At 40.4% G+C, this 25,887-nt stretch overlaps 2 protein-coding genes across 3 annotated transcripts; one reads left to right on the top strand and one right to left on the bottom strand.

Annotated features, from left to right (window-relative positions):
• Nucleotides 1-5,379: 5,379 nt before the first annotated feature.
• Nucleotides 5,380-12,855, bottom strand: RTCA (RNA 3'-terminal phosphate cyclase). The gene is made up of 11 exons (XM_040073488.2): nucleotides 12,678-12,855; nucleotides 12,470-12,570; nucleotides 11,452-11,595; nucleotides 10,824-10,947; nucleotides 10,265-10,323; nucleotides 9,612-9,753; nucleotides 8,354-8,478; nucleotides 8,156-8,214; nucleotides 7,503-7,597; nucleotides 6,339-6,443; nucleotides 5,380-5,960 (listed from the first exon to the last, which is right to left on the bottom strand). The coding sequence occupies exons 1-11, from the start codon at nucleotides 12,720-12,722 to the stop codon at nucleotides 5,862-5,864; spliced, it is 1,098 nt and encodes a 365-aa protein (XP_039929422.1). The 5' UTR covers nucleotides 12,723-12,855; the 3' UTR covers nucleotides 5,380-5,861.
• A 934-nt stretch (nucleotides 12,856-13,789) lies between these two features.
• DBT (dihydrolipoamide branched chain transacylase E2) lies at nucleotides 13,790-25,307 on the top strand. 2 transcript variants are annotated; one of them, XM_040072489.2, is made up of 11 exons: nucleotides 13,790-13,869; nucleotides 17,806-17,929; nucleotides 18,102-18,177; nucleotides 19,049-19,230; nucleotides 19,578-19,705; nucleotides 20,465-20,702; nucleotides 21,481-21,647; nucleotides 22,280-22,357; nucleotides 23,394-23,585; nucleotides 23,744-23,815; nucleotides 24,665-25,307. In XM_040072489.2, exons 1-11 carry the CDS (start codon nucleotides 13,819-13,821, stop codon nucleotides 24,830-24,832), a joined length of 1,476 nt encoding a protein of 491 aa, XP_039928423.1. In that variant the 5' UTR covers nucleotides 13,790-13,818; the 3' UTR covers nucleotides 24,833-25,307. The 2 variants fall into 2 exon arrangements, with proteins under 2 accessions (XP_039928423.1, XP_058277692.1); XM_058421709.1 differs by lacking the exon at nucleotides 13,790-13,869 and adding an exon at nucleotides 16,441-16,854.
• Nucleotides 25,308-25,887: the final 580 nt, after the last annotated feature.

The raw sequence follows: 25,887 nt of genomic DNA, 5'->3' as shown, positions 1-25,887 counted from the left end.
AAACATTTTATGTGAAGAAAAGATTCAGTTATCTGAAAGTGTGATTTTCAAATAAGAGCTCCTTGTTCTAGCAGATGTCCTATCATTATGGGATCCCAAATACCCTGGATTTTGAAAGCATTGCATAGAAAGCCTCCTGGGCAGAGCAGAGAGTTGGGTGGGACAAAAATTCAAAGTCACACAGCTTGCAATGGGACATTCTCCATATGCACACTCCACAAGAGCTTTTAGCTTTTAAGTGCACTTATCAGTAGGCTTCCTAAGCCTTGAACTTTGGTCTTCAAGGCAATAGAAAATCTGAGATTAAAAGAAAAAATCTGCCCAAGTTTACACAGGACTGTGTTCTCACTTGTTTTACCTGTCTTTACTGACCTTTCTGCAATCAAATATTAGGGAAGCACTTGTCAGCTGACCTGCTTTACTTGATTATTAGATATTGATATTACTTCTTATTCTCTTCAATCACCAACAGATTTGATGTTTATGTTTGCAGTCACTTCTTTTAAATTCAAGATGTAGCTTGAATTCTAAAATTCCTTCATTGTTCCCTTTCTAAAGAATTTGTGTTGGAAATTTTTTCCTATATGCACCTTTGTTTAGTGTAGTGTTTTAGTGTAGTGTTTTATTTAACACCTGCTTGATTTCAGCATTGTCAGTTATAGATAACCTGTGCTGGAATATCCTAGAGAGTTCTTCCACACTATGTTTGGACGATCACTAGTTGCCTGATTGGGATTTCAGGATCATAGTATGTGGTGGGAAGGGGTCACAGGTGGGCTCTGGTCAAAACTGCTGCACAATGCAGGGTGAGCCCTGGGTCAGTCAGGGCTCTGGCCAGCCTGAGCATGTCTCATTTCTGTTCTCACCCTCTGCCACGCTCCGTGGGCCTGTCTCCATCTCCTCCCTCCCTCAGGGAGGCGCTGGCCATTTGCTGGTAGGTGTTCGAGCCCATCCCCTCCCCAGGCTGAGAGAGTCCCCTTCCCTCAGCCCTTCCCCACAGAGCTCCAGCCCCAGACCAACTTCACTGATGTCCTCCTTGGATGGAGGGGCCCAAAACTGGATGCAGTGTTCCCAGCATGGGCTAGAAAGCAGTGAATGCATCACTAACATTTCAGTGACCAGAACAAAATGCCCAGGCTCAGAAGAGGAACAGTCAGTAGTTGATCTGAGGGCAGGAAAGGAGAAAAGGTTCAAAAATATCCTTTCTGAGAGGAACAGAGTTCAGTCAGAACCAGAGCGCAGTATTTCCTGGAGAAAGTTTTGTAACTGGCTGCATATAATGCCCGTATTATTTGTCTTGGAACTTCAGTCCCACATTCCTGAGTGCAGTGCCTCTGATCGTTGCATTCATCCAAACACAATTCTCTCTCGTGCAAGTACACCAGAGACACCCAGGTGGGGAGGATTTATCCCATTTCCTTGGTACATAGAACTTCTGAGTCATTGCCACTACTTGTTTGAGCAGTACTAGATGTAAGCATCTTAGTTGTATCTGTACACCCACACTGAAGTTTTTATATAAGATTCAAATGTGCCTGATTACCATAAGAAAACCCTGTGCATATTTGTGGAGCAGGTGCAAGCAATGTCTCATCTCTTCCTGAACAAAAGGTTAATACATTCTCACAAGTGACTTAATCCAACCTTATAGTTAAAAATTATGTAGTTGTAAATGGATAAAAAATGAAAGTTAAAAAGCTTAAAAATAATGCCCTGTAAATATCAGTTAATATTCAAAAAGGACAGAATGTTTAAAAAAAAAGAGAAAAATTACAGTACTAACTACCAATAACTAATTTGCACACACTGCATTAATTTTAAGGTTTATGCTGCAAAATTTAAGCTTAAGTACACACAGTATGTGCAACGTAGGAGTGTGATGTAACAAGGTCTGCAGCTCGTGTTTTGACTTGTAGATTTAAAATCAAGTGAATTGAAGGTAACTGTAAGCCTGGAGGATATAAGTTTTATGGTGCAGGACCCCATTGAAAAGGGAAGGTAGGAACCTGGTAGAATATGAATGATACCAGTTGTCCCAAATTAATTTTATGGTTTTTATCATCTCAGTTAAGTATATATGTAATGAAGACTAATTATGATATATAGAAAAAGAAGAGGAAGTACAACACACATTTCCTAGTAAGCCGTTACCATGAGGTGACAGGATGGGAATTGGGCCTGGGTAACAAAATTCTGTGTGTGTGTGTGTGTGTGTGTGTGTGTGTGTGTACCAGGGGTAAAAATTATTTGGGGAATTTAATCCCATTGAGAAGTAAAACCTGTTGTGGATGACTCCCTTCTTTAAGCTTTTCTAATCCCAAGGCGGAAAAGGTTGCATGTAAATCCTTGTCAGATCAGCTCCAGCTTCCTCCACTGCGGAAGCACAGCAGGGATGGCATTAGGGGACAAGGTAAGAAGGGAAGGAGCAGCTCTGCAGCTCTGCAGCCTGTCCCTGCCCACTGCTGGTCGCTCACAAGGAGCTGGATGCTTGGCCAGGCCTGCCAGGAAACCACCAAGGGCTGCCAGTCAGTAATGACAGCTGCTCTTTGGAAAAGACCTGTGGAGTTCAGGGAGCAGCAGCAAGAGGTTGCTGAGCTGTTCTCCACTGCACATTCACCAATAGGAGGTTTATTTCTGGTAACCTGGGTTTGTTAATCTTTGTTAAACGTGTTGGTTGAGCATTTACATGCTTTTCTATGTCTGGAAGATAAAAATTGCACTTCAGTTTTTTAATGGGATTTTTTTGTTCAACTGAATTTTGTTTTATTTAGTGATTTCTTTTAAAATATATTTTTTAACTTTCATTGGTAACAAAGTCTGCACATTTAAAAACCTAGCTAAGTATATTAATTTTCCAATACTAAAAATGGGTAATGATCCATTCAAATGTAGTTTATAAGAGCTTTTTTTCTTAAGCACAGACAGTAACTTCTTTGGGATTTTCTTCTAAATTATTATTTTATTAGTTTTAATATATTCAGAATTCTTCAAAAAGATAACACTGAAAATCATTAACGGCACAGCCAAGTAACTCAGAGAGGTGCTCTTGAAAGGATGTTGAGTCTGCGTCCCAAAAATACTTTAGGAGGTGTCTATTGCCCCCTTCAGACTGCTCCCAGTACTAGAGAAAAAATAGTTGGAAATCAGTAGCATTCCTTTGCACTAAGGGAAAAACCCTAAGAAGAAAGATATTGTTAAGTAGATAGTTGGCGAACTTTTTTGGATATTAGCAAAGGTCTTTCTTGGCATTAGAAATGCACAGTAATGCATTAAGTAAGTAATTATCTTAGTACAGCAAACAATATCTCAAGTTCCATCTTTAGCAGCTAGGTTCAACAGTCACAACTAAGGAAAAAAGATCTTAGAGCAATGGCTGCAGGATGGACTGGGAAACTTGGAAATCAATTCAAGCTTCCCGAGTGCATTTATAGAGTTTTGGTTAAGTGATTCAGACTCTGTGGTTGGGGTCTTCACATGCAAAACAAATTGTGCCCTATTTCTCCTTTAATCTTCTACTTCAGAAAAAGTTTTTGTAGCATGATCAACACCAGTCTGGTAGAAGCCCTTCTTTACTTAATCCCCAGATGGGGGATACCACACCTGGATTTTATATGCCTACACATTGTGTGTATTTACAGTGCTCCACGTCTATACACACAGGTACTGTGTCAATATGGGCGTTCAGCAGCACCCTAACCTCAGCTGAAATTAAGCACTCCCTACAAAAAGAACAACTCAGTGAAAATGTAGCCTCAGCTATTATGCTAAGTGACAAGGACAACGGTAGCTAGAAAATAAAATCATATTGCAGAATCACTAGGTTGGAAGAGACCTTCAAGATCATCAAGTCCAACGCAGCCCTAACAACTCAGCCAAACCATGGAACCGAGTGCCACATCCAGTCTTTCTTTAAACACATCCAGGGATGGTGACTCCATCACCTCCCCAGGCAGACAATTCCAGTACTTTATCACTCTTTCTGTAAAAAAAAATTTTCTTAATATCCAGCCTATATTTCCCTTGGCACAGCTTGAGACTGTGTCCTCTTGTTCTGTCAGTTGCTGCCTGGAGAAAAAGACCAACCCCACCTGAGCACAGCCACCTTTCAGGGAGTTGTAGAGAGTGATGAGGTCACCTCTGAGTCTCCTTTTCTCCAGGCTAAACAACCCCAGCTCCCTCAGCCGTTCCTCACAGGGTTTATGTTCCAAGCCCCTCACCAGCCTCGTTGCCTCCTCTGGACGTGCTCAAGCATCTCAACGTCCTTCCTAAACTGAGGGGCCCAGAACTGGACACAGCACTGGAGGTGTGGCCTGACCAGTGCTGAGTACAGGGGAGGAATGACCTCCCTGCTCCTGCTGGCCACACTGCTCCTGACACAGGCCAGGATGCCCTTGGCCCTCTTGGCCACCTGGGCACACTGCTGGCTCATGTCCAGCTGCTGGCACCAGTGCCCCCAGGTCCCTTTCTGCCTGGGCACTGTCCAGCCACCCCGTCCCAGCCTGTAACATTGCAGGGGCTTACTGTGGCCAAAAGGCAGGGCTCAGCACTTGGATTGGTTAAATGTCATCTCATTGGACTCTGCCCATCCAAAACGTTCCAGGTCTCTCTGCAGAGCCCTCCTTCCTTCCAACAGATGGACACACACTCCCAGCTTAGTGTCATCTGCAAATTTACTAATGGAAGACTCAATACCCTCAGCCATGTCATCAAAAAAAAAAAAGTACTGACCAGAGCTGGCTCCTGAGGGACACCACTGGTGACCTGCTGCCAGCTGGTTGCAGCACCATTCCCCACCACTCTCTGGGCCTGGCCATGCAGCCAGTTCCTAACCCAGCAAAGGGTGCTCCTGTCCAAGCCACGGGCTGCCAGCTTTTCCAGGAGTGTGCTGTGGGAGACAGTATCAAAGGCCTTGTTGAAGTCCAGGCAGACAACATCCACAGCCTTCCCTGTATCCATCAGGAGGGTCACCTGGTCATAAAAGGAGACCAGGCTGGTCAAACATGACCTGCCCCTCCTAAACCCGTGCTGGCTGGGTCTGAGACCCTGGCCATCCTGTTAATTCTGTGTGATGACACTCAGTATAAACTGTTCCATGACCTGACTGGGTACTGAGGTCAGGCTAACTGCCCTGTAGTTACCAGGATCCTCCTTCCCACCCTTTTTGTGAATGTCCATATCATAGAGTTAATACTTGGTGTCTGGGCTTTAGCTTGCCTGAGAAGGCTTTATAAAATAGATGAAAAAAGAAGATTTAAAAGATTATCTTATGCATTGAGTCTTCTTTCTGTAGGGAGAAAAAGAAACTATGCTACTGAAAAGTTATTTCCCAAGCACAACCTGCTGAGATTACAGCACATATAAATACTAGCCTTTTATAGGGTGATACTGCTTTATTATTTAGCAAATGGCTAAAGAAGTACAGAAATACAGATTTAACGGTGCATTTTATTCCATGTACCTCATAACATAAAGAGAACAAAACTTACATTTTTTTAAAGGGCAAGAATTACTGAACTAAAATAGTTACTTTCTACTTAGGTAAAGTTCAAAGTTTCTACCTGAAGCTCTTGCAAACATACAGTATATTCTATTTGCTGTCTTGCTGCTACTCATTTTGCTGCTAAAAGTAAAAAAGAAAGAAAAAAAAAAAAAGTAATTTTCATTTTTCACATGACAGATTCTCACCATAGTAAGGAAAAACTTGACATGAACCTTCAAGTTAAATCACTCCAATGTGAGAGAAGGCTCCTCCTCTTCAGTGAGATTATACATCCAATGAAGTGTAGTGCAATACATCACTGAGGTATGTTGACTGTTGCTTTTGGCAGCTTGCTGCCTTTTCTTTTTTTTTTTTTTTAACACTATAAGTTTGGGTTAATCATCCCCATTCCTTGGCACTCAATGATGTAGGTATCATTACTGGGGTCTTCCTCTTCCGATTTTGTCACAGTAAATTTGGCCTAAAAGAGGATTAGAAATACATCACTAATTAAGGTGTCACATGCAGCAGTTTAAATATTCAATATCTGATGTCCAGTAATTGTATTGCCATGTGTTTATGTCTATTACAGCTTTGAAAGGTTTAATTCAAAAAACCATTTAAATAAAGGTGGTAAAAGTATCTAACCATTCTAAAAGTATGCTCAAGAGTATGCTCACTTTAACTCAAGGGTATGCTCACTTTCTACAGGAAAACTCCCAGGTAAATATTATAGCAATTGTTTTATCAATGCTTGTCCTCCATGATCAAGTTCAGCTCACACTGCCTGATGAACTGTACACTGCCAAGTTATTGGAAGAAAACTGATAGGTAAAACTTCCTGAATGTTTGGACTCACCTTTGTTAGCTGCTCTGCAAAGTGTATAGCTGTTTGAGTATGAAGTGTAATTGGTCCACTTTTCACTCTAGACACTCCCTTTGCTAGTGCCATGAAAATGATCAGCTGAAAGGTAGAGAAAGGTAATTACTAAATCATTCTTCAGATTCTAGGAATTTATTGATTTAAAAAACCCAAGCAAAACATGCAAAATGTCTGTAGATATAAAAATTTTGTCTTCCAAGTTTCATAAAAGTTCACAAAGCTGATTTTGAAGAGTGATCCAAGGCTCCAGAAGTTTGGAGATTATTGCTACTGTAATGCCTATTACAGAAGGGCTATTTTTCCACAGTGGAGTTTGCCCCTGAATTCCTGTTACTGAATTCCTGGCCATCGTATTGCCCCAAAATTCCCCAAAGTCACATCAGACTCCAGATTAGTAGATTACCTACATGGAGAGAAACTCAGGAAGAGATACTTTAATTTTAACACTTCCTGATCACATATTCACCAGAGAGACACCTAAAAACCTTTGATTTGCCTTAAAAACATCATCATGACAAGAATACTGCAAGGTATGATTAACTCTCTACAGTTCCCATATACAGTGACTCTGGCTGTGGCTTGTTCCCATCAATTGTACTTGCATGCTTTGAAAAAAGTAGGCTGAGTCCAAGACCGAAATACTTACTGTACTAAAAATATTAATGTGTGCCCAGGTGTTTATGGCTAAGAGATAACATCATCTTAGCTAAACCAGCCCAAGATTCTTATCAGGCTAAGATAAGGTAGAGAAGGGCCTTCATTCTTAAATGAAATTAGGGAAGCATGTCCTAGATATTCTCTAATACCTTCCCTCAGTATCATTGTATATGTGTTAGGGGGGAATTATTATCACTGCACTACATAGAATGCCAAATAGAAGCAATTCCTGCCTCTTTCTTCCATACTTACTGGGGGTTAAGATAAAGGGAAAATTTGAGGCTGTTTGGTGCAAAGTTAAAAGTATTTGTGGTTCCTAAGAACTGTATGTAATTTGCTAATTCTAGTGATGTTATGACTGCACACGTCTGAGACTACTATCTGACATCTTGCTCCTTTCCCGTTCCAATCTATATTGTTTACAAGTAGGGCATGCATGTTTTTGCTACTTCAGCTTCATGTAAACACATATAGAAACCTTACTTGGTCTTGCATTGAATCATCCACAGTTCCACCATGTTTAAGATTCTGAAGCAGCATCTCAGCTGCTTCAATGCCAACCTTGTCAGCATTCTTTCCTAAGAGAGAAATAAGAAAGCTGAAAATTACATTTAAAGTTTGAAAAACACAAAAAAAACCCCCAACCCCTCCCCCAATAAATTATCACCTTTTTAAACCTTATTTTCTTTAAACCTTATGCCCTTGCCTCAAATGTCTGCTTGAAAAACCCTTCCCATCTTATGCTCATATATAGTTTATACTTCCTAGCCTCATTTAGTCAGAAAAATATTTGATTCAAATAATTTAAAACCAAGTTCACTTCCATTCATTTTAATCTAGATTCAGTCTTGAGCAAAAACTTCACATGTAAAACACGAAGTCTGTGTTCCTAAAGTTCAGAAATATTTCCAATGATTATCCATTCTGATACAAGGTAATGTTAACAGTTCTGTAGTTTTTGTAAATTTCCATTTACTAAGTTTTAAATCTGCTAATTTCTGCTGTCCTTTATTTCTAAAAACATATATTTAAAATTAAACATTCAAAGCATCAGATCTTTAAACAGATGATACCTCAGATTCCTATTTGTTATTGGTATATCCAGTTAAGTCTCAAAGAATTCATGGAATTCTTACCTCTCTTGCCAAGTGATGACCCAGCTAACAAACAACCTGTTGAGGTCTCTGCAACAATGCTAAGCAGAAAAACAAAAGTAATTAAAATTAAGAACAAAATCACTCACATTACAGTTTCTTTAGCAGATACATAATCAAGATCTAGGTAATTAACCAACAAGATTAGAGGTAACAATAGAAGGCTTGGCCTCATCTTACATTATTCCACTTCCAGTCCCAACAGCTCGATCGTCAGGTTCTCTGACAGGCTGAATGTTAATGTAAAGATCTCTGATTTCTCTTCTGATGCATCTCACTGCTGCTGCTGACATGTCTTTTGCCAGCTAACAAGACAAGACATTAAACCAAATAATTAAATTATGTAGTACAGCAGTACTTTTTCCTCATAAATCTAATTATTACAGTTAATCCCCAAGTAAAGGGGCTACTTTATTAACTAGAAAAACAAAAGATTGTTATAAACCCCTACAAGCAAGAAACGAATGTGATTTTTTCTGAAAGCTTTTCTACAAAATTAATGTAACATTAAGTGCTGTACAAATGACAGTTATAGAAATGTATGTAGAAACTTCAATATCAATAGAAATTCAATAACTTTTCTTCACAGAGAAAAAGAATTGATTTTAGTCTTCTCACAAAACATTAGATTCTAAAAATAACCCACCCCAAAACCAAGTGCAAAAACCCCATCCCACAATCATTATGTACATATACATATACATTCTCTTACAGCATATACTCTGTAAGACAGAATACATAAAATAACAATTTCACATCACAAGCAAATGGGGACATATTTATCCCATTCCTGTGATCTAATCATAGCTATATTCATAAGTTTGGAGATTTTAAGACCAAAACCAGCAGTCCACAGCTTTTTAAAAAGTAACTCAGCTTCTCTTCTTCCTCTACTAATTCCTAGCCTGTATGTGAGAAGGAACCTCAAGGATATCCCAGCACTCAGGACAGGAAGGGTAGAAAGAAGGAGAGACAAAAGAGTAAATTTCTCTCCTTTTTATTTTTGGCTAAACCTACCCTTAACCTTTTCTAATACCCTTAGAAATGGTTGAAAAAATTGTTGTAGTCTGGCCTCCTCCTATTACAGTGCTCATAAATTTATGAACAAGGGCCCTAATTTCAGATTTAAAATAATCCACATGAAGAATACATAAATCAGATATAAGATATCCCTCAATTTATGCTAAAGACTTTTGACTGGTCCAGTGAAGGATGAGGATGTTGTTCTCATTTCCTGTTTTAGCTTTACACTGCTGTGCAATGAATAAATCTTAGGTATATCCAATATAATATTCTACAGCCTGAATAATTGAAACCATTTAATAAGGTTGCTTAGCTTGTGTAAGACTGCAAAAGACAGAAGAGTAGAGGAATGCTGAGCAGATTGCATGCAATTTATATAAAGCTGGACACTACCAGACCCATGATAAGCACTTACTTTGATGGGCAGTGCTCCAGCAACAAATGCCCTTCCATAAATCTTTGTCACTGTGCCACGTTCTGTTAAGTTTATTGGGCTCAGCTCTTTAACTGGAGACATCAGGACTACAACTTCACCACCTCCTTGAGGATAGTAGCCCCTGTTTAGAAACAGTAATTGGATATAATTAAATGCAACGATCACAAGGAAACCAAGAAAAGGGCCAGGAGGCTCTTCATATATTTCACTATACATTTTTATGCTCCCTCTTACTGTACATACAAACTTTCTTGATGCATGCCTTAGAAACCCCTATAATGGAATTAGGTTCTCTAACAGTAATCCTCTGTAATGCACATCTTATTAACTTCCTAACACCAACCTAACTGGCACCCTGGAAAAAGCTCAGTAATGCACTGCCTGTCCAGCATGTGCTCCCCTCAGGGGAGCCAACAGGAAACATTACACAGCAGCTGTAGGCTCAGCAAGGAAAAAAAGACAGCAAAGAATCATCTCCCATTCTCATATGGTGACACACAGGGACAGCTAATGCAGATTAGTTCATGTATTACAAATTCATCCCTCAGTTTGATTGAGAGCCCCTTGTGTGTGCCTCTGCACACACACGGGTTCAGTAAGGCCCAGGCCTGCTGCACAGCTCCACAACTCACCTCCTTTTTATGTCACAATTAAATGTGAAATTGAACTTTTCCACTATTGGCTTGAAAACCTGAAAAGTAAACATATAAAAACAAAGAGTGAATTTATTTTGCATTGATAATTTCCCACTATTTTATGCAATCTTAAGAGGAAAAAAAAACGAAATACAAAAATTCCAGCTGCATTATTAAAAAAAAAAAAAAGATAGCTGGTCTCATACATATAACTTATTTGAACATTCCTCATACTTCTTTCTCAATGTCACTTTGTGTAAAAGGATTTTCTTACGGGAAAAAAAAAAAAAAAGAGTAATTCAAAGCACTCCTAGAAAAAAGAATACATTTTAAGTGAAATTTTCTGTAGCAATTAAAACCAAAGAGACCATTTGCTTTTCCAGGAAATCCCATGAAACATCGGTTGCTCTCTACATCCAGTACACTGATAGTGTTATATTCCCATGCCTAATTCCACAATGACGAATAGACTTGCAGCAAGAGCAACAGAGGAACAGCAGTTACATTGCACACACATTCAGGGAAGATGCACCAAGGCAAAGGAACTTCTCCCTACCATGACTGTGTAGTCTATCTGAGGAGCCATCTCCGCATTAGTCCCACCTTTTAAATGAAGCTCTGATGGGGAAGCAGCAAACAGCACACAGGGCATTGCTACCTGCATCAGTAGACACACACTCCTAAAAGCAATTATAAGATACTCAAATGTCATACCCTCATAATCCATAAAATATCACAGAATCATTACATATCAAAGGCAAATGAGCATTTCCAGAGCATTTACTTTTGCATTTAATTTTTTAAATTATCTATAAACTTACTAGTCTTAAAAAATACTAATTTGAAACTTCATGTCCTTAGCAAGCCTAAATACAGAAGTTTTCATTTCACAATAATTTCATCTTTAATAATTCTCTTTGTAGTAAATGTCATGCATCTTACTCTACTGATGGGGCCAAGTGAACTTGGCCATGAACCAAGTGTTCAGCTTTTATATCAATCATAGTTTTAAACTTTGCATGTACTTCATGCATACCCTGCCTATGCTACAGGTTCTTTGGCGACATAATCTAGCTCAAGCAGTACATATCCTGGGTAATTACCAAGATATAAATGTTCTTTTTTCTCCCCCAATCTATTGTGATAATTTTAAAGTTATCAGAAGCTGGTGTACAAAGACACACCCTGCTGTTTTTGTGTCTGCTATGTGGGTTCCACCTTTGATCTTCCCAGGTGTGAAGGTTATTTCTGTTGAGCCAATTTCTCCGCCATTCAGCTTCCCATCACACAGATCTCGAACGATCTCCAATCCAGAGAGATGCTGAGGTCTGACAGTGACAATACACAGTTAAAGACATATACAAGTAGACTACATGCTCATGTTACATTAAAAGAACCACTAAACACTAACTAAAAAAACTACAATAGCAAATTTTGATCAGACAAGGGTCAGAAATTCACTGTGGTTGCTACAGTACTTCTGAGGTGACAGGGGCCAAAGGAGCAGAATTCAGGTCATACTGGGATATGAAGGATTCTGGTATCTTTTCCACTAGAATGGGTTCAGACAGATAGACGAGATGCAAGAGCAGTCACTTGCCCTAATGTGATAAATGCTTGGACAGAAATGGAGTAGGCTAATGATGACAATACTGGCTGAGCCAGAACCGGCTGCAGTGCTATAGAGAGTTAACAGGTTTGCTATGCGCTTGCCTTGCGCTTGTTTCCATTTGTTAGGGTAATTTAAATAGGAAATACACCAACTGTTTAAACACTGGAAATACACTAACTGTAGCAAACACTAGGATATGCACTAACTGTTCTTAACACTGTACGCTCGGTAAGCTATGTTTTGCTCCGGCATTACATGAGTGTGTTCCCTGCTTCAAACCCTGTTCCGCTTAGCGCCTATGGATACATTTCCGAGGCAGCGGCCGGGCCGCGCCCTCACCTGGCCCGGCTGCGGCCCGGGGCGGGACCGGCGAGGGAACTGAGCCCGGTTCATGCCCCAGCGTTCCCCCTCATTCCTTGTGAGCCACAGACGGGATTTCCTGGTAAAAAGGCTCTTTTAAAGCAATGAGAACACAAATATTTCCGACGAGGGCAGCCAAGGCCTTGCGCGGCCATGCCCGGGCCCGGGAGGGCCCCACACGCCGTAGGTGACAGGCTGAGCGCCCCGGGACCGGCCGGGGCGGGTCTCACCTGAGGCCGGGCTGGCTCCGCCCGGCGCGGATCCGGCGCACCCGCAGCGGCAGCCCCAGCACGCAGCTCAGCGCCGTGGACACCCGCAGGATCTGCCCGCCCTGCACGGAGAAACGGCTCTCGTCAGGCGCTACGGCACTTCCCGCTCACCCGGCCAGCCCTTACCGCTGCCCGGGGCTAGGTAAAGCCGCGGCCCGCTGGCGCTCACCCCCTCCATGATCCCGCCGTCTATCTCCACCCTGTCCCCGTCCATGGCCGGCGATGAGCGGTGCCTCTCGCAGAAGCCGCGCCGATGGGATCCCGGCGGGGCCCTAAACACGGCGAGCCCTCGGCGAAGCAGCCCCGGGGCCAGGAACGCTTCACGGCGGAGGCGCGGCCGGGATGCTGCGGTGCCGGCGCTGCGGGCGGGCGGCGCTGCCGGGCAGGCGCAGAGCGGAGGCGCCTCCCTGCCCGCCCCGGCTCCGCGGCGGGGAGGAGCAGCCGGCGGGCCCGGCGCTCAGGCAAGGGGGCAGAGCTAGCTGCATTGTCCCGGCGGTTCTGACCGCGTCCCGGCGCCCCGCAGGAGGCAATGCCTTTCCCCTGTCCTGAGGGCCGGAGCGGTGACAACCGCGGCACCTGGGAGGTCAGGGCACAGCGCTGCCGCCGGAGGAGAGCGGCCGGACTGCTGCCCTCCTCGTCACAAGCTAGTTTTCCTCAGAATCACAGAATGAATTAAGTTTTACAAGACCTCTGAGATTATCAAGCCCAGCCTATAAGCTAATACCACCGTGTCAACCGGACCGTGGCACTAAGTACCACGTCCAGTCTTTTCCTTAAACACCTCTGGGATGCGTATCTCTGCCACCTCTCTGGGTAGCCCATTCCAATGTCTAATCACCCATCCTGCGAAGAGACTCTTCCCAGTGCTCAACGTAAACCACCCCTGGCGCATCTTTAAGACTACGCCCTGTCGCTCCGCACCTGACAGAAGAGGTCGACCCCCACCGGGCCACAATCACCTTTCGCGTAAAACCACAGACACGGGCGCGTTGGTCTGGAAGGCGCGCTCGAGACTTTATTACACGTTTATCGGGACTTTATTACACGTTTATCGGGAATGGCCCGGGCCCCTCGCGTTGCCCTTCCCGCTACCTGCGGCCCGGGGAAGCCGCACGCCCTGCACCGCCACCCTCGGCTCCGGTCCGGGAGCCCCGCACTGGGGACGCTCTCGCGGTCCCCCCGTGGGCGTGTGTGGGCCCCGAGCGCCGCCCGCCCGCGGCCCCCGGCCGCTGCTGGTTGGCTGTGGCGGCGCGGCCGCCGCCGGTTGGCTGTGCCGGGGGTGTGTGCGGGGCCGCTCTGCCCGGGGTAAGATGGCGGCCGTGACCGCGCTGAGGAGCAGCTGCCGAGCCGCGGGGCGCCTGGTAAGGGGAGCGGGGACCCCGCGGGCGGCGGCGCTCCCGGCCAGCCGTGGGGGGGTGAGGAGCAACGCGCGGCATCCCCGAGCCCCGTTCCTCTGTTCCCGCCGTGCCTCTGCAAACTCGCGCTCGCGGAGCTGCCGCCTCGGCGGCGCCTCAGCTGTGCGCTCCCCGTGCCCCGCACAGCTGACCGAGTCCCGGCAGGGCTGGCACCGCCCGGCCCGCGCGGCACAGGGACCCCCAGAACCGGCGCTCTCCGCCCCCGGAGCGCCCTGCCCTTGCCCGTGCTCTCTGTGAAAGAAACGTGTGCCTTTCTGTAATAAGCCAGGGACATCCTCCTCTTCTGTTATTTTTAAGTCATCCCATTATTCCTTTGCCTATGCGTTGCTGTGCCATCACCGCGTCTCCGCCCACGGATCAGCTCCCTTTGCGTACCGCATCTGCACGGAGACGGTGTGGCTACGCGTGCAAAAAAGGGAAACGGATTTCTTTGAATCCCAGGAGCCTTGATGCTTGAGAAGTAGTTGAGATACCTTATCGTAAGAAGTGAATCGACTTGGTTGCCTTTTGAGGATACTTACAATTTCGTGAACATGGACTTATTTCATGCATTCTTCTGTCTTCCTGTATTAGAGTCTTGCTATTGTGAAGAGTGTTGGTTTCCTATTATGTCACCCCTGTTTTGTGGGATGTCAGAGAAGGAATAACTTTTAAAATTTAGAAACAAATTTAAGGGTCAGTTCCAGTTTCTAGTCTGTTTCTCTCTCTTAATAATTCATACTGTGATTTTAAAGCATAATGGTGAGGGGTTTTTAAATTATACTTTTGTAATCCAGTTTTCAGCTAGTAACTTAAAAGTATTTATAAATAATTTTACTAATTAAAAGCGTTGAAAATAGCACTTTCTTTCAAGTTATATTTCTAACCATCTACTCTTAAATCCAGAGGGAGATTCTGATAAGATGAAAATGCCCATCTTATCTATGTGCATGCTGAACTATAGAATTGGCTGGTTTGTAGTGTGTGTTTTCTGCAAGCACATTTTTAATCTGAGCCTTTGAATCTGAGGGGGACAGATTTGTGTTAAGTAATTTGTGTTAAGTGGTGGGGACACGTCAGTTACCTGGACACTGGGACACGTGCCAGGTGTTTAGATGAGGGACGACATTGGATTAAAACACCTTACCAGGGATGTCACTTTAGTATATAGGTAACTATATCCTTGGAAATATAACTGTGTATGCAAAACACATCCAGTGTGAGGAAATGTTCATTAAAAGGACTCAATGGGACAGAAATCAAGACAGTTCAGCAGGGCAGTATTCTTTACTGCAAAGTCATTGCCTTTGAGCATGAGCTGTTCCATTTGACTTGGAAATTTAGTGTTACTCCATCAGGTAGTCAGTTCTCTGCAGGCTGCTTAAAAATATTTTGGTCTGAGGCCAGCATACATTTTCAGGGTCAGTGGTAATTTAGAAAACCGGAGTTGGCTTGTTTTTAAGGAAACAACCAAAGCTGAACCTGAGGGGCAAGGCAGTTCCCCTGAGTGCACTCAGCTCCCCTCTTGGCTCGGGTCAAACCCAGGTGTGGCCTCAGTTCCTTTTTGCCAGAGTCACTCCACACATTGGAGACGTGCACAGGAAGGTGTTACCCAGCTGTGGCATCACTGCCTTTACGTTGCTGTTTAGTAGACGCATTAACAAGCTAGCAGTTATGTTTGGGGCTTACTGGATAGATTTTTCCAGACATCAAAATATATAGATGGGTGTGCTATGGATGTTAGAGCTAATTTTGTCTTTTATGTGCCATTTTTATTTCCTTGTTTGGCATTACACTGGTATTATGGTGATTAAATGCTGAAATTGTGAGCACAGTCTCTTTGTTTAATTAATTTTAATTTTTTCCTTGTTAATAAGGAACACTGCTCTGTGAAGAGAGTGTGTCCTGTATTATTACTTTACCATACCAGCGCAGTAACTTTTTGGTAGAGAATGTGCAAAACTGAAAACCAGAAAAACTTAATTTTAAAAAAATGCAGTAGTTTTGAATTGTTTCTACAGATATAATGTGAAACAGCGTGGTCACTCTTCAATAACAACACCAGTCTCTTTCTTTGGCAGTAACATTACTAATTCACTACCTGCATTGGTAACCAAAGGTTAAAAATACATGGAAATCATTGTGAAACTTCACATTTAGAAATAGTTCAGAGATGATGTGTTCCTTGTGATCATCTTCACAGGTAAATACTGAATGTTTTTCATTTAGGGTCAAATAAAGAGAAAGGAGTGGTTTTGCAAGTTTGTGACAAAAAGGTCTGGTTGAACAATTTTTCAGTAACATTTTTATGTAAACATGTAACCTTCAACTGGGAAGAAACCCAGAATTAAAAATAGGAGAAAATAGGAGTATGGAGATGTACATTATATACCAATTTTGTAATTGAATGAGGATTTTAAATGTATCCTAAAATAAGATTTTTCATTACTTAAAATTGCCATGTTACCTGATTGAATATGGGAAGTTGTTTGGGGGACTGATGAAAAGATCTTCTATTTGCTTGTTATAGGAAGTAGAAAAAGACTCATTCTAGATCAGTAAGGTGCCATCTTAGTGGCAGGCAACTGAAAGGTAACTCAAATTATATAACTTTGTTGTGTCCATTATGATAGATTGTGTTGTCTAAGTGTTTGTTCCTTAAAGAAAAGGGATATTTAATAACTTGCAGTGCTAGGTTAAATAATACAGAAAATGAATACATTTTCAGTTCAGAACAGTCTCCTGAATAATGTACTTTTTAAAAAGTGAAATGTGATAGCAAATAGCTGAACAGTTTGGGGTGTGGGGATGGAAACAAGTTTCATATGCTCTGTAATTACTGAAAGGGTTTTTTAAACAAGAAGTTAAAATGAGCTTTCCCATGCAGGTGTGCTGGTTTCTGGCTCCTCTAAGAAGATAATTTCTAAATTTTACAGTTTTGAGCTACTTGAGGTACATTGTAGCACCTGAATTTTTTTATTATCTCTAAATTAGTTAGAGATAGTATCTACAGAGAAACTGTTGTTTTTATAAATTTTTCAGCACTCTTAAGACAATGCTACACCAAAATTACATTAAATTAAATAAATTTTGCTGGATGAGAACGTGTCTGAACTAACTTGGATTGAGATTATGTCAATGCAAGCACTGCCACCTTCGCTTTTTGATCACAATCATGACTGATTGCAAGAGGCTTTACAGCATAGTTTTGTCTGAAAAAATCTTTCAGAGAAGTCTGTCGACCCTTTTAAATTGATTTCTGGATAAATATAATTATAACCATAAAAGAAAAACCATCTCATGGCCAGTTCTTAGAAAATATCATTGAAGCTGATTTGAGATGATGATTGCCTCCTACAAAAGAACAAAAAAGAAAGGGCAACTCCCTGGGCCTTCTGGTAGGAATTTCCTTTCTGATTAGTACTTCTGATCAGCCTCTGATGAGAATAAGAGCTGATGAAGACGAATATGCTGGTTTTCCCTGCAGTCTAGGGAAACCTTCCAGCATTCATCCTGGCAAGGAATATTTCAGATGTCTGATGTAGTTGACAGTATGCGTGCTTTTTGTGTGCCTGTCCTGATTAAGCTAATTCCTGAGAGAAACAATAACAATGAATCACTCGCCAAATCCTGTCATGATTTTTGTTAATTGGTTATGTCACTGTGGCGCTGATCTCCCCATGTGTTCTGTTAGTGAAAGAAGTTAAAGAACTGGCAAAGCTTTTTGCTAAAGTAAAGATTATTGTATATTCAAGAATGCGTTCAGTGTAATTGTGTTTCCATAAGAACTTCTCTCATGTAGACTAGAATGAAATTATTTTAGTATGAGTGTTATATCAGGAATGTTAAATGAGCTCTACATCCTCAGTCCATTGTATTAACCCTTGAGACTTTTCTCCCCAGGTTTGCATTCATCGGGTTAGATCGTGCAGCAGCATTCGCTTTATAAAATCAAAATATGTGTGCGTGTTTGACAAATCTGCCCTCAAGTTTAGTCATCAACAGCGATTATTCAGAACATCTCCTGGTAATCTTTTTCATAATAAAATAATTTCTTTAATTTTGCTGTTTTATGAGTGTTATGTTAGAGGTTTGCATATGGCTGGTGTGTAGACTATTTCTGATGCATTCAGATTTTTCTGTCTGGTAACTTGTATTTAATATTAAACATGCTGTATTTTCTTATTCTCTGTTTCAAGTTTCATGTGGCCAAATTGTCCAGTTTAAGCTTTCTGACATTGGAGAAGGAATTACAGAGGTGACTGTAAAAGAATGGTAAGTTCTGCTTTCCTGGAAATACACTAAGAAGTCAGCAGGTAGTTTAGCAGCTTTAGCTGTATGATCAGTGAGTTATCTGAGAATATTTTCTGGGTTGCTAGTGAAGTTTTTCAGGTTTCATTCTGCGCATTTCAAAACCTTGTAAATACTGAGCTTTACATTTTGTTTATTTGCAATCTGATATATTTGTGAGTGGAAAAAGTGGAAGGAATGGGATGCACCTGTATATAGGCTTTTCCTTCAGGAGGCCTGTCTTTTGTTATGTTTACTTAGGGTGAGCTTTAGAAATAAACAACTAGTCTAGAGAATCCACATAATTTTATCCTATACCCCTTCTCTATTGCTTTTAGTAAAAGATTTGAACTTCTAAATGGTTTGTAAAAAGCCAGTGATGAATGGATTAAATAAAATCAAAGTGTACAGTGAAGGAAGGGCAGTGTTGAAAGGCCTTGTTCTTTGTACAAATACCTCTCTTTGCATGGAAGACAGTGTTCCCTACTATCCATTTCCTTGCTGAAACTGATTGCATGTTGACAAGTTTAAACTAAGAGCTTCCTTATATTCAGATGAAGCTGGGCCCATTCTTATTTTTAGATGCTTTATAATCTGACAGGAAAACTGCTTTACTAAAGTAAATGTAATAAGTGTGTAATGATATCCATAATCATGTTGTCATTTCACCCAACAGAGTTCTGTGGCAGTCAGGCAAAATGCATGTAGCAAACATATCCAGGATGTAGAATTTGTCTTCTCATCTGGAGTGCACTTCCATGTTGTGGGGTGTAGATTACTGAACTTACCAGAGGAACACACAGAGCAGGTTTTTACACTGACTGTGTCTCCCAGCAGCCTGTGTCTTTCCTCCCAGGTACATAAAGGAAGGTGACAGTGTGTCTCAGTTCGACAGCATCTGTGAGGTACAGAGTGATAAAGCCTCTGTTACTATCACTAGTCGTTACGATGGCGTCATCAGGAAACTCCATTACAGCATAGATGATATTGCTTTTGTTGGAAAACCACTAGTGGACATTGAAATTGATGCTTCAAAAGGTATTGTAAGCCATTTTTTTTTCTCATGCACGTTTTTTGTTTGTTGTCATAAAACCATCGGTGACAGAGAAGCTTACTTTTTCTTCCTGAAAATCTTCAAAGATTTTTTTTTCCCTTTTTAAAGTCAAGAAATTTGAATAGAGAAAGTTGTGATATTTATTAGAGTTTAAAATCTCCTAGGCATTTCCTGTTGAATATTTAGCTTAAGCAGCAGCCTTTGGCAAGCTGTGTTCCCATCCACATTTACTCGAAGTAAATCGTAAAAACTTCAGCTGTCACAGAATTGTTGAGGTTGGAATTTAACAAATGCTTATAATGTAGTAAAGTTAAATTTCTTTTGTTTGCAGGTGTTGCTTCAGAAGAAGATGTTGTTGAAACACCTCCTATGTCTCATGAAGAGCACACTCACCAAGAGATAAAAGGTCACAAAACATTAGCAACCCCTGCAGTTCGTCGCCTGGCCATGGAGAATAATGTAGGTTTGCTAAGTAAGGTCCTGCTGCATTTTACCCTGCTTTTATTTGGCTGTTTGACTGACTAGAATAACACTGATCTACAGGAAACACTTGTTTTCAAGTACATTTTAAACATTTGAAGAGTGTTGTAAAAATGAGGATTGTGCTTTCTGATGATTATGGTGGATAGAAAAACAATTACTGGGCTTAAAACATAGCTAGGAGGCTTTAAGATGAAGACTGAGAAAACCTTTCTAGAATTAAAATAAAACACTTTCAGAGGACATTCCTGAAAATCTCTACAGAGAAAGTAGTAGGGAAAAATAAAATAAAATAAATCCTTGTTTTGCTTTTCAGATTTGTATTAGAGCAGAGGATATATTAGGTGATGTTTTACATGCCTTTCTAATGCTTTTGTTTCCCTATAAATATTCCATTGGTTTTGAAAGCTCATGATGCATTTTTAGGAGAGAATTAAGTGACAAATAGCTTTTCTCAAACTAATATTGCATTATTGGACCTGTGAGGATCAATAATGGAGATTAATAGTATTCTTAGTTCCTCCTTGAAGTATGTGGTCAAATACCTAGTGGGGCTAGTGGGACTTTTGGATGATTTAACTGTATTGAATACCTTAATAAATTGTACAAAGGAAAAGAAAACTGCAAATATGTTGGATCAGAAATGGGAATAATTTTTAGCCATATCTCGCAATATAAGATATTTTTATGTTGCTGTAAAACTGAAGTGTCACACACAGCTTGTTATGTACTTTTCAGATTAAATTGAGTGAAGTTGTTGGGACAGGGAAGGATAACAGGATCCTTAAAGAAGATATACTCAACTACTTGGCCAAACAAACAGGAGCTATTTTGCCTCCGAAGGCTGAAATTGTCTCACCTCTGCGGAAAACAGAGGCTGTGCCAGCTGCTCCAAAGGACAAAGCACGCAGAGTCCCTGTGCCTGTTTCCAGACCCATTGCGTTTTCAGGAAAAGATAAAACTGAACCTGTAACAGGTAAATCATGAAATATGAAGGGTTGAGACCATGGTCACAGTAGACTACCAGTAACTGTTGCTCTGTGAGTAGCTGGTTCCTTGTGACGGGAGTGTGTTTCATGTTATTGTTATGCAAGTGAGCATTCAGGCAAACATTCTCTGTAAGAAGCATCTCTGCTGAAATTATTTTATGAAATGCTTGTTCGTGTTTTGGTTGGATGGAGTTGGACTGCAAATTGTACTTGCTCATTCTTCAAGTGTATGTTGAAACAGGTAAGAATTCTAAACGTGGATTTGTCATGGTAGGAATCATTATGCAATTAGTGGCAAAGTGCAGTGAATTTAAGGGTTTATCAGTGCTTAATAATAGCATACTGCACTATTATGTGAGTAGCATTCACACCTGTTCTGGAGAACAGCGCCATGAAAGACACTAAGGTAACAAAAAAATCACATTAAAAGGGGAAGATTAAAGTTTTTTTGCTCGCCTTTCAAGCAGTGTTTATTTGGAGAGGCTGGAAAGTGTAATGCAGATTATCATTTTATGATTTCAAATACATACATACATAGGAGAGAGATGCAGTAATATCATCTGAAGTATTGCAGCCATCAATATTGAGTTCTATGCACTGAATAACTCAGTAAGTGCTCTTTACCCTCTTCTTTTTTGGTCGTGGTTTGGCTTTGGTTTTGGTTTTGTAAGTTGTGTAATTTGGTTAATGGACACAGATGAAATTTCACCATAACTTCATGGAAGCTTATTTTATTGGTTTAAGGAGATAGTGAATGTTTTACAGGTTTTCAGAAGGCCATGGTAAAGACAATGAGTGCAGCCCTGAAGATTCCCCACTTTGGTTATTCTGATGAGGTTGATTTGACTCAACTTGTTCAGCTGCGAGAAGAGCTGAAACCTCTTGCTGAAACCCGGGGAGTTAAGCTTTCCTTCATGCCTTTCTTCATAAAGGTGAGGCATGCAGCAGAGCCCTGTATGGAGCACTTACACAGGTTTTGCCAAAATCTGTTCCATTGTTCTCTTAAGTTTGGAGCTCCACTCTTATCATCTGGATAGTTACGGCAGATCACAGGACAACTTTCAACTGCTGTTTTGCTTATTGAGCCACTAATCAATTTGCAGTTGGAATTGCAGCTAGAGCTGTGTAATATAATTGAAAATTTTTGAAATATTAATGGGAAAGTATAGAGTGCCTTCAGCATTATTTTACATGGAGGTAAGCATCACCAGGTGTTTGAATCGCACAAAACAAGTTTTTGAAATTGTCAGTATTTTTTAGCTCCTTTAAAATGAACCTCATATGAAATGCATCGTTGTTTTTGATGTTATTATTATAATCTTTGTATTGCTAATGAATCCCTTAGGTCACTGACTGTTGTCCCTTCTGTTGTTCACTCATGTGCAGTGAATGTACAGCTCAGTCTGAAACTTTTGGCCAAGCTATTGCACTCAGAGTGCTGCCTAAACACTCATTCCATATTGTTATTAATCTAAATTTTCTCCTACCATTGCTTCTTTTCCATGGAGCTCTCTGCTTATAAAATATAAAAATCTATTTTGTTTTCTTTTGTTATATTTAACAGGCAGCCTCTCTGGGATTGCTGCAGTATCCCATTCTTAATGCTTCTTTGGATGAGAGCTGTCAGAATGTCACATATAAGGTTTGTAAACTATGGATAAACGTTGTGAGCAGAATGTGTAAAGTAATGTCTAACAGGGGCTTTTCAGAATGTCTGAGCTGATTATAGCAAACAAAATTATGGTGTTGTGCCGGAAAATAATTTCTGAGTTCAGATTCTGCAATCTAGATTTGATTTATTCTTGGTCATATTCAGTAGTTTGTTAGATAAGGGTCACTTTGTTATTCAGACTTGCTTCAAAGATGTGCATTAATATATTAATTTCCCTATTTTTCACCTGAATATGGGCCAAGCTTTTAAAATGAGAACATTTCAAATCTAATACAACAATTTTTAAGTAATAGCATGGTGGTTCAACTGTTCCAACACTCAACTCTTATATATTAAAGCACAGTCTTGATAAAAGTTACATAGTTTTTATACAAGCTGCTGGATTGATTTTTCTGGGCAGCAAGTATTTATTTTCTTAAGTGATGCGTACTTGCTCCTTGCAGTACAAACTTCTACTTTGCTGTTTTTATAAACATCTCTCATATTATTCCTTATATTATTCTCTTATATTCCTTCCAAAAAACGAAAAGCAAGTGATCTCAGTGATGTGAGTGTTAGCTAAGGTCATCTGTAATGGAAATGGAACATGGAGTCTCCCTTTGTTGCAGAGAAAATGCATAGCTCATGATTGAAAAGTTTGTGGTGTTTTTAGATGACTATGCACACACCAATTTTTTTTTTTTTATGGTAGTGTTCTCTTTAAAATCTGCTGTTTGTGTTTTGTTACACATAAGATCATACCAAAGAGCAACGTTTTTGGTGTGAAGCTGATTCCAGGGCTTTGTGTTCTCTGAAGGTGGAATTGTCAACATCAATTTAGAGTTTGCAGATGTGAGGCTAATTTAAAAAAAATTACATCCTTTTCTCCCCTCAAAGTTGTATGCAGGAGTTGCTTAACTAAATACAGCACTTTCCAGGTTAAAAAGATAAATAAGGAAAATGTGATTGAAGTGGCTTTTTATGTTGACAGCTTATATTAATGTCTGGGTAATGACACTTGCTTCAGGCCTCACACAACATTGGAGTTGCAATGGACACAGAGCAAGGTTTAATCGTCCCAAACGTGAAAAATGTTCAAGTCTGCAGCGTGTTCGACATTGCTGTGGAATTAAATCGCCTCCAGTCCTTAGGCTCTGCAGGCCAGCTGGGAACAAGTGACCTCACTGGGGGAACATTCACCCTTTCAAATATTGGCACAGTAAGTACAGGGAAAATGAGAGCTGCTTCTGAAATCTGCATCTGAAATGCAAGCTTTACTGACGTTTAATATGCAAAGAACAAAATCTGTAGCAATTAATTCAAGAGGCAATCTGCTTAAAAAAAAGTTGATAAATAATATCCCTTTTTCTTTTCTAGATTGGTGGCACTTATGCCAAACCAGTGATACTACCTCCTGAAGTAGCTATTGGAGCACTTGGAAAGATACAGGTATATGGACTTTATCTCGGTGTTGAGAGTGTTAGCTAAGGTCATTTCTAATGGAACATGGAGTCTGCCTTTGTTGCAGAGAACATGCATAGCTCATGACTGAAAAGTTTGTGGTGGTTTTAGATTACTAAGCACACACCAAATGTTTAATTAGAAATCTCCTTCAGCAAAGGTTCATATGTATTTTTCAGAATCCTGTTATATTTCATTCACATTTATGTTTAGCTTTCTGGTTGCTAAGAAACAATGTAAATACAGTTTTACAAGTTTTGCAACATGGCAATAGCAGTTTTGCTATCAGCAGGGAGAAAACTAGAGAAGTATTTTGAAAATGAAGTTTAATGTCATGAGCCAGGTAGCTGAATCCATACAGAATTTTGAATGTGAAGGCAGTTTTATATTTTCTGAATCTCAGGCTTTAATTCTTTAATATAGACATTTGAGCTCGATGCTGGAAATGAAATTAGTATTAACTGAAATTACTTCTATGTTCTTCCTCTGAGCATTTTTTTAGAGGTGCTTTAAGGAAACGGCCACTTTGAGAGCTAATAGTGTAACAAACTATTAAGGAAGAAACTTTTGAGTCAGGAGAAGGCTTTTACTACTTCTGTATCCCCATGACGGTGGAAACAGGCTATGTTTATTATGCAGGCTTGCAATATATTCTAATCCAGAGCACAAACAGTGATGGAAAGGTCTTGGGTTTTAGCATGGTGCTGCTGCTGCCTGCCTAACTCAGCAAAATGTTTTCATTTAGATCAACAAATTAGCAAGAACAAAAAAATAGTGATTTGCTAATGAAAGCATTTAATTTCATAATTCTGATTTTGTCCTTCCTCTGGTTTTTAGGTTCTTCCTCGGTTTAATGGCAAAGGTGAAGTATTTAAAGCACAAATAATGAATGTCAGTTGGTCAGCTGATCATCGCATCATTGATGGAGCTACAATGGCCCGGTTTTCTAACTTGTGGAAATCTTACTTGGAGAACCCTGCTTCCATGCTGCTGGACCTTAAATAAAGGAAGCCATGGCTAGAATATGCCTTTAAACTCTGTGGATTAGACTGAATAGTCATAAAAGCTGTCTCTGCTAACATGTGCCCTTTGCTACGTGCAGTATAAAATAATGTTATGTGGTTGAAAGTTCTCAACAGCGGATATCAGTCTCAATTACTTGTTACTTCTTTCATTTAGTATTGCTGTAGTTTCTTCTACAGCAGTCTGTCAAACTGAATAGGTCACATTTTCTGAATGTGGTGGTGGAATGTCTTTATTTTGCCTTTTATAATAAGAATGATTGTCAGGCTGGTGTGACTGAGTGCTGCTGCTCTACACCTGCAGTATTGATAATCTGAAGAGAAATTTTGGAGGGGAATACTCATAGTTCTTCCATTTTGGACACGTAAATTTATTTTAACAAATAATACCTGAATTCCTAAAAGGGATTATGCAAAAATCGTATCCAAATAAAATGCCTTTAATGCTTCTGCTGTAAGATGTCTAGAGAGCTTTTTGTTTTTTCAACTGAGCAAACCTCTTAATTCTTTTGCTAGTTCACTTTTTCTGGCAATTACTTGCACAGGTACTCTTTATCAAATTATATATGGAGAGGCCATATTTATTCAAATGCTTATTGACAACACTGATTGATAACTATCAAGGCCTTAATACTCTCTAGAATATCTTGTATTTTTAAAGGCTGAAAGTAGTTTCAGCCTTTAATGCTTTCCAGTTATTTTTTATTCTTATAGAAAACATTAAAAACCTTACAGAAAGAAAGAAAACAAAATAATAAAAGAATGATCTTGTTTTATTATTCTGTCATTAGGTAAGCCTGACAGTAAGTTGATCATGATCTAAAAGCTTGCATTCTGTTATTGATATTCAGATAGTAGAATCTGATAGATTAATCAGATTCAACAAAGAATGAATATTAATACTGTGAGATAAGGACTTCTTAAACTCAGATACAAGGCACGGAAGGAATAGGTTCAAGTTCATGCCTTTAGAACAGAAAACTTCTGCAGCTTTAAGGTAAACTAAACAGATCATGAGGATTGCATTGCTGATTTAAT

Source organism: Hirundo rustica, chromosome 9 (genome assembly GCF_015227805.2).
Source record: "Hirundo rustica isolate bHirRus1 chromosome 9, bHirRus1.pri.v3, whole genome shotgun sequence".
In the NCBI taxonomy this organism is placed as follows: Eukaryota; Metazoa; Chordata; class Aves; order Passeriformes; family Hirundinidae; genus Hirundo; species Hirundo rustica.
The sequence above is the reverse complement of the archived record's forward strand: the minus strand, read 5'-3'. Positions and strand labels throughout refer to the sequence as shown.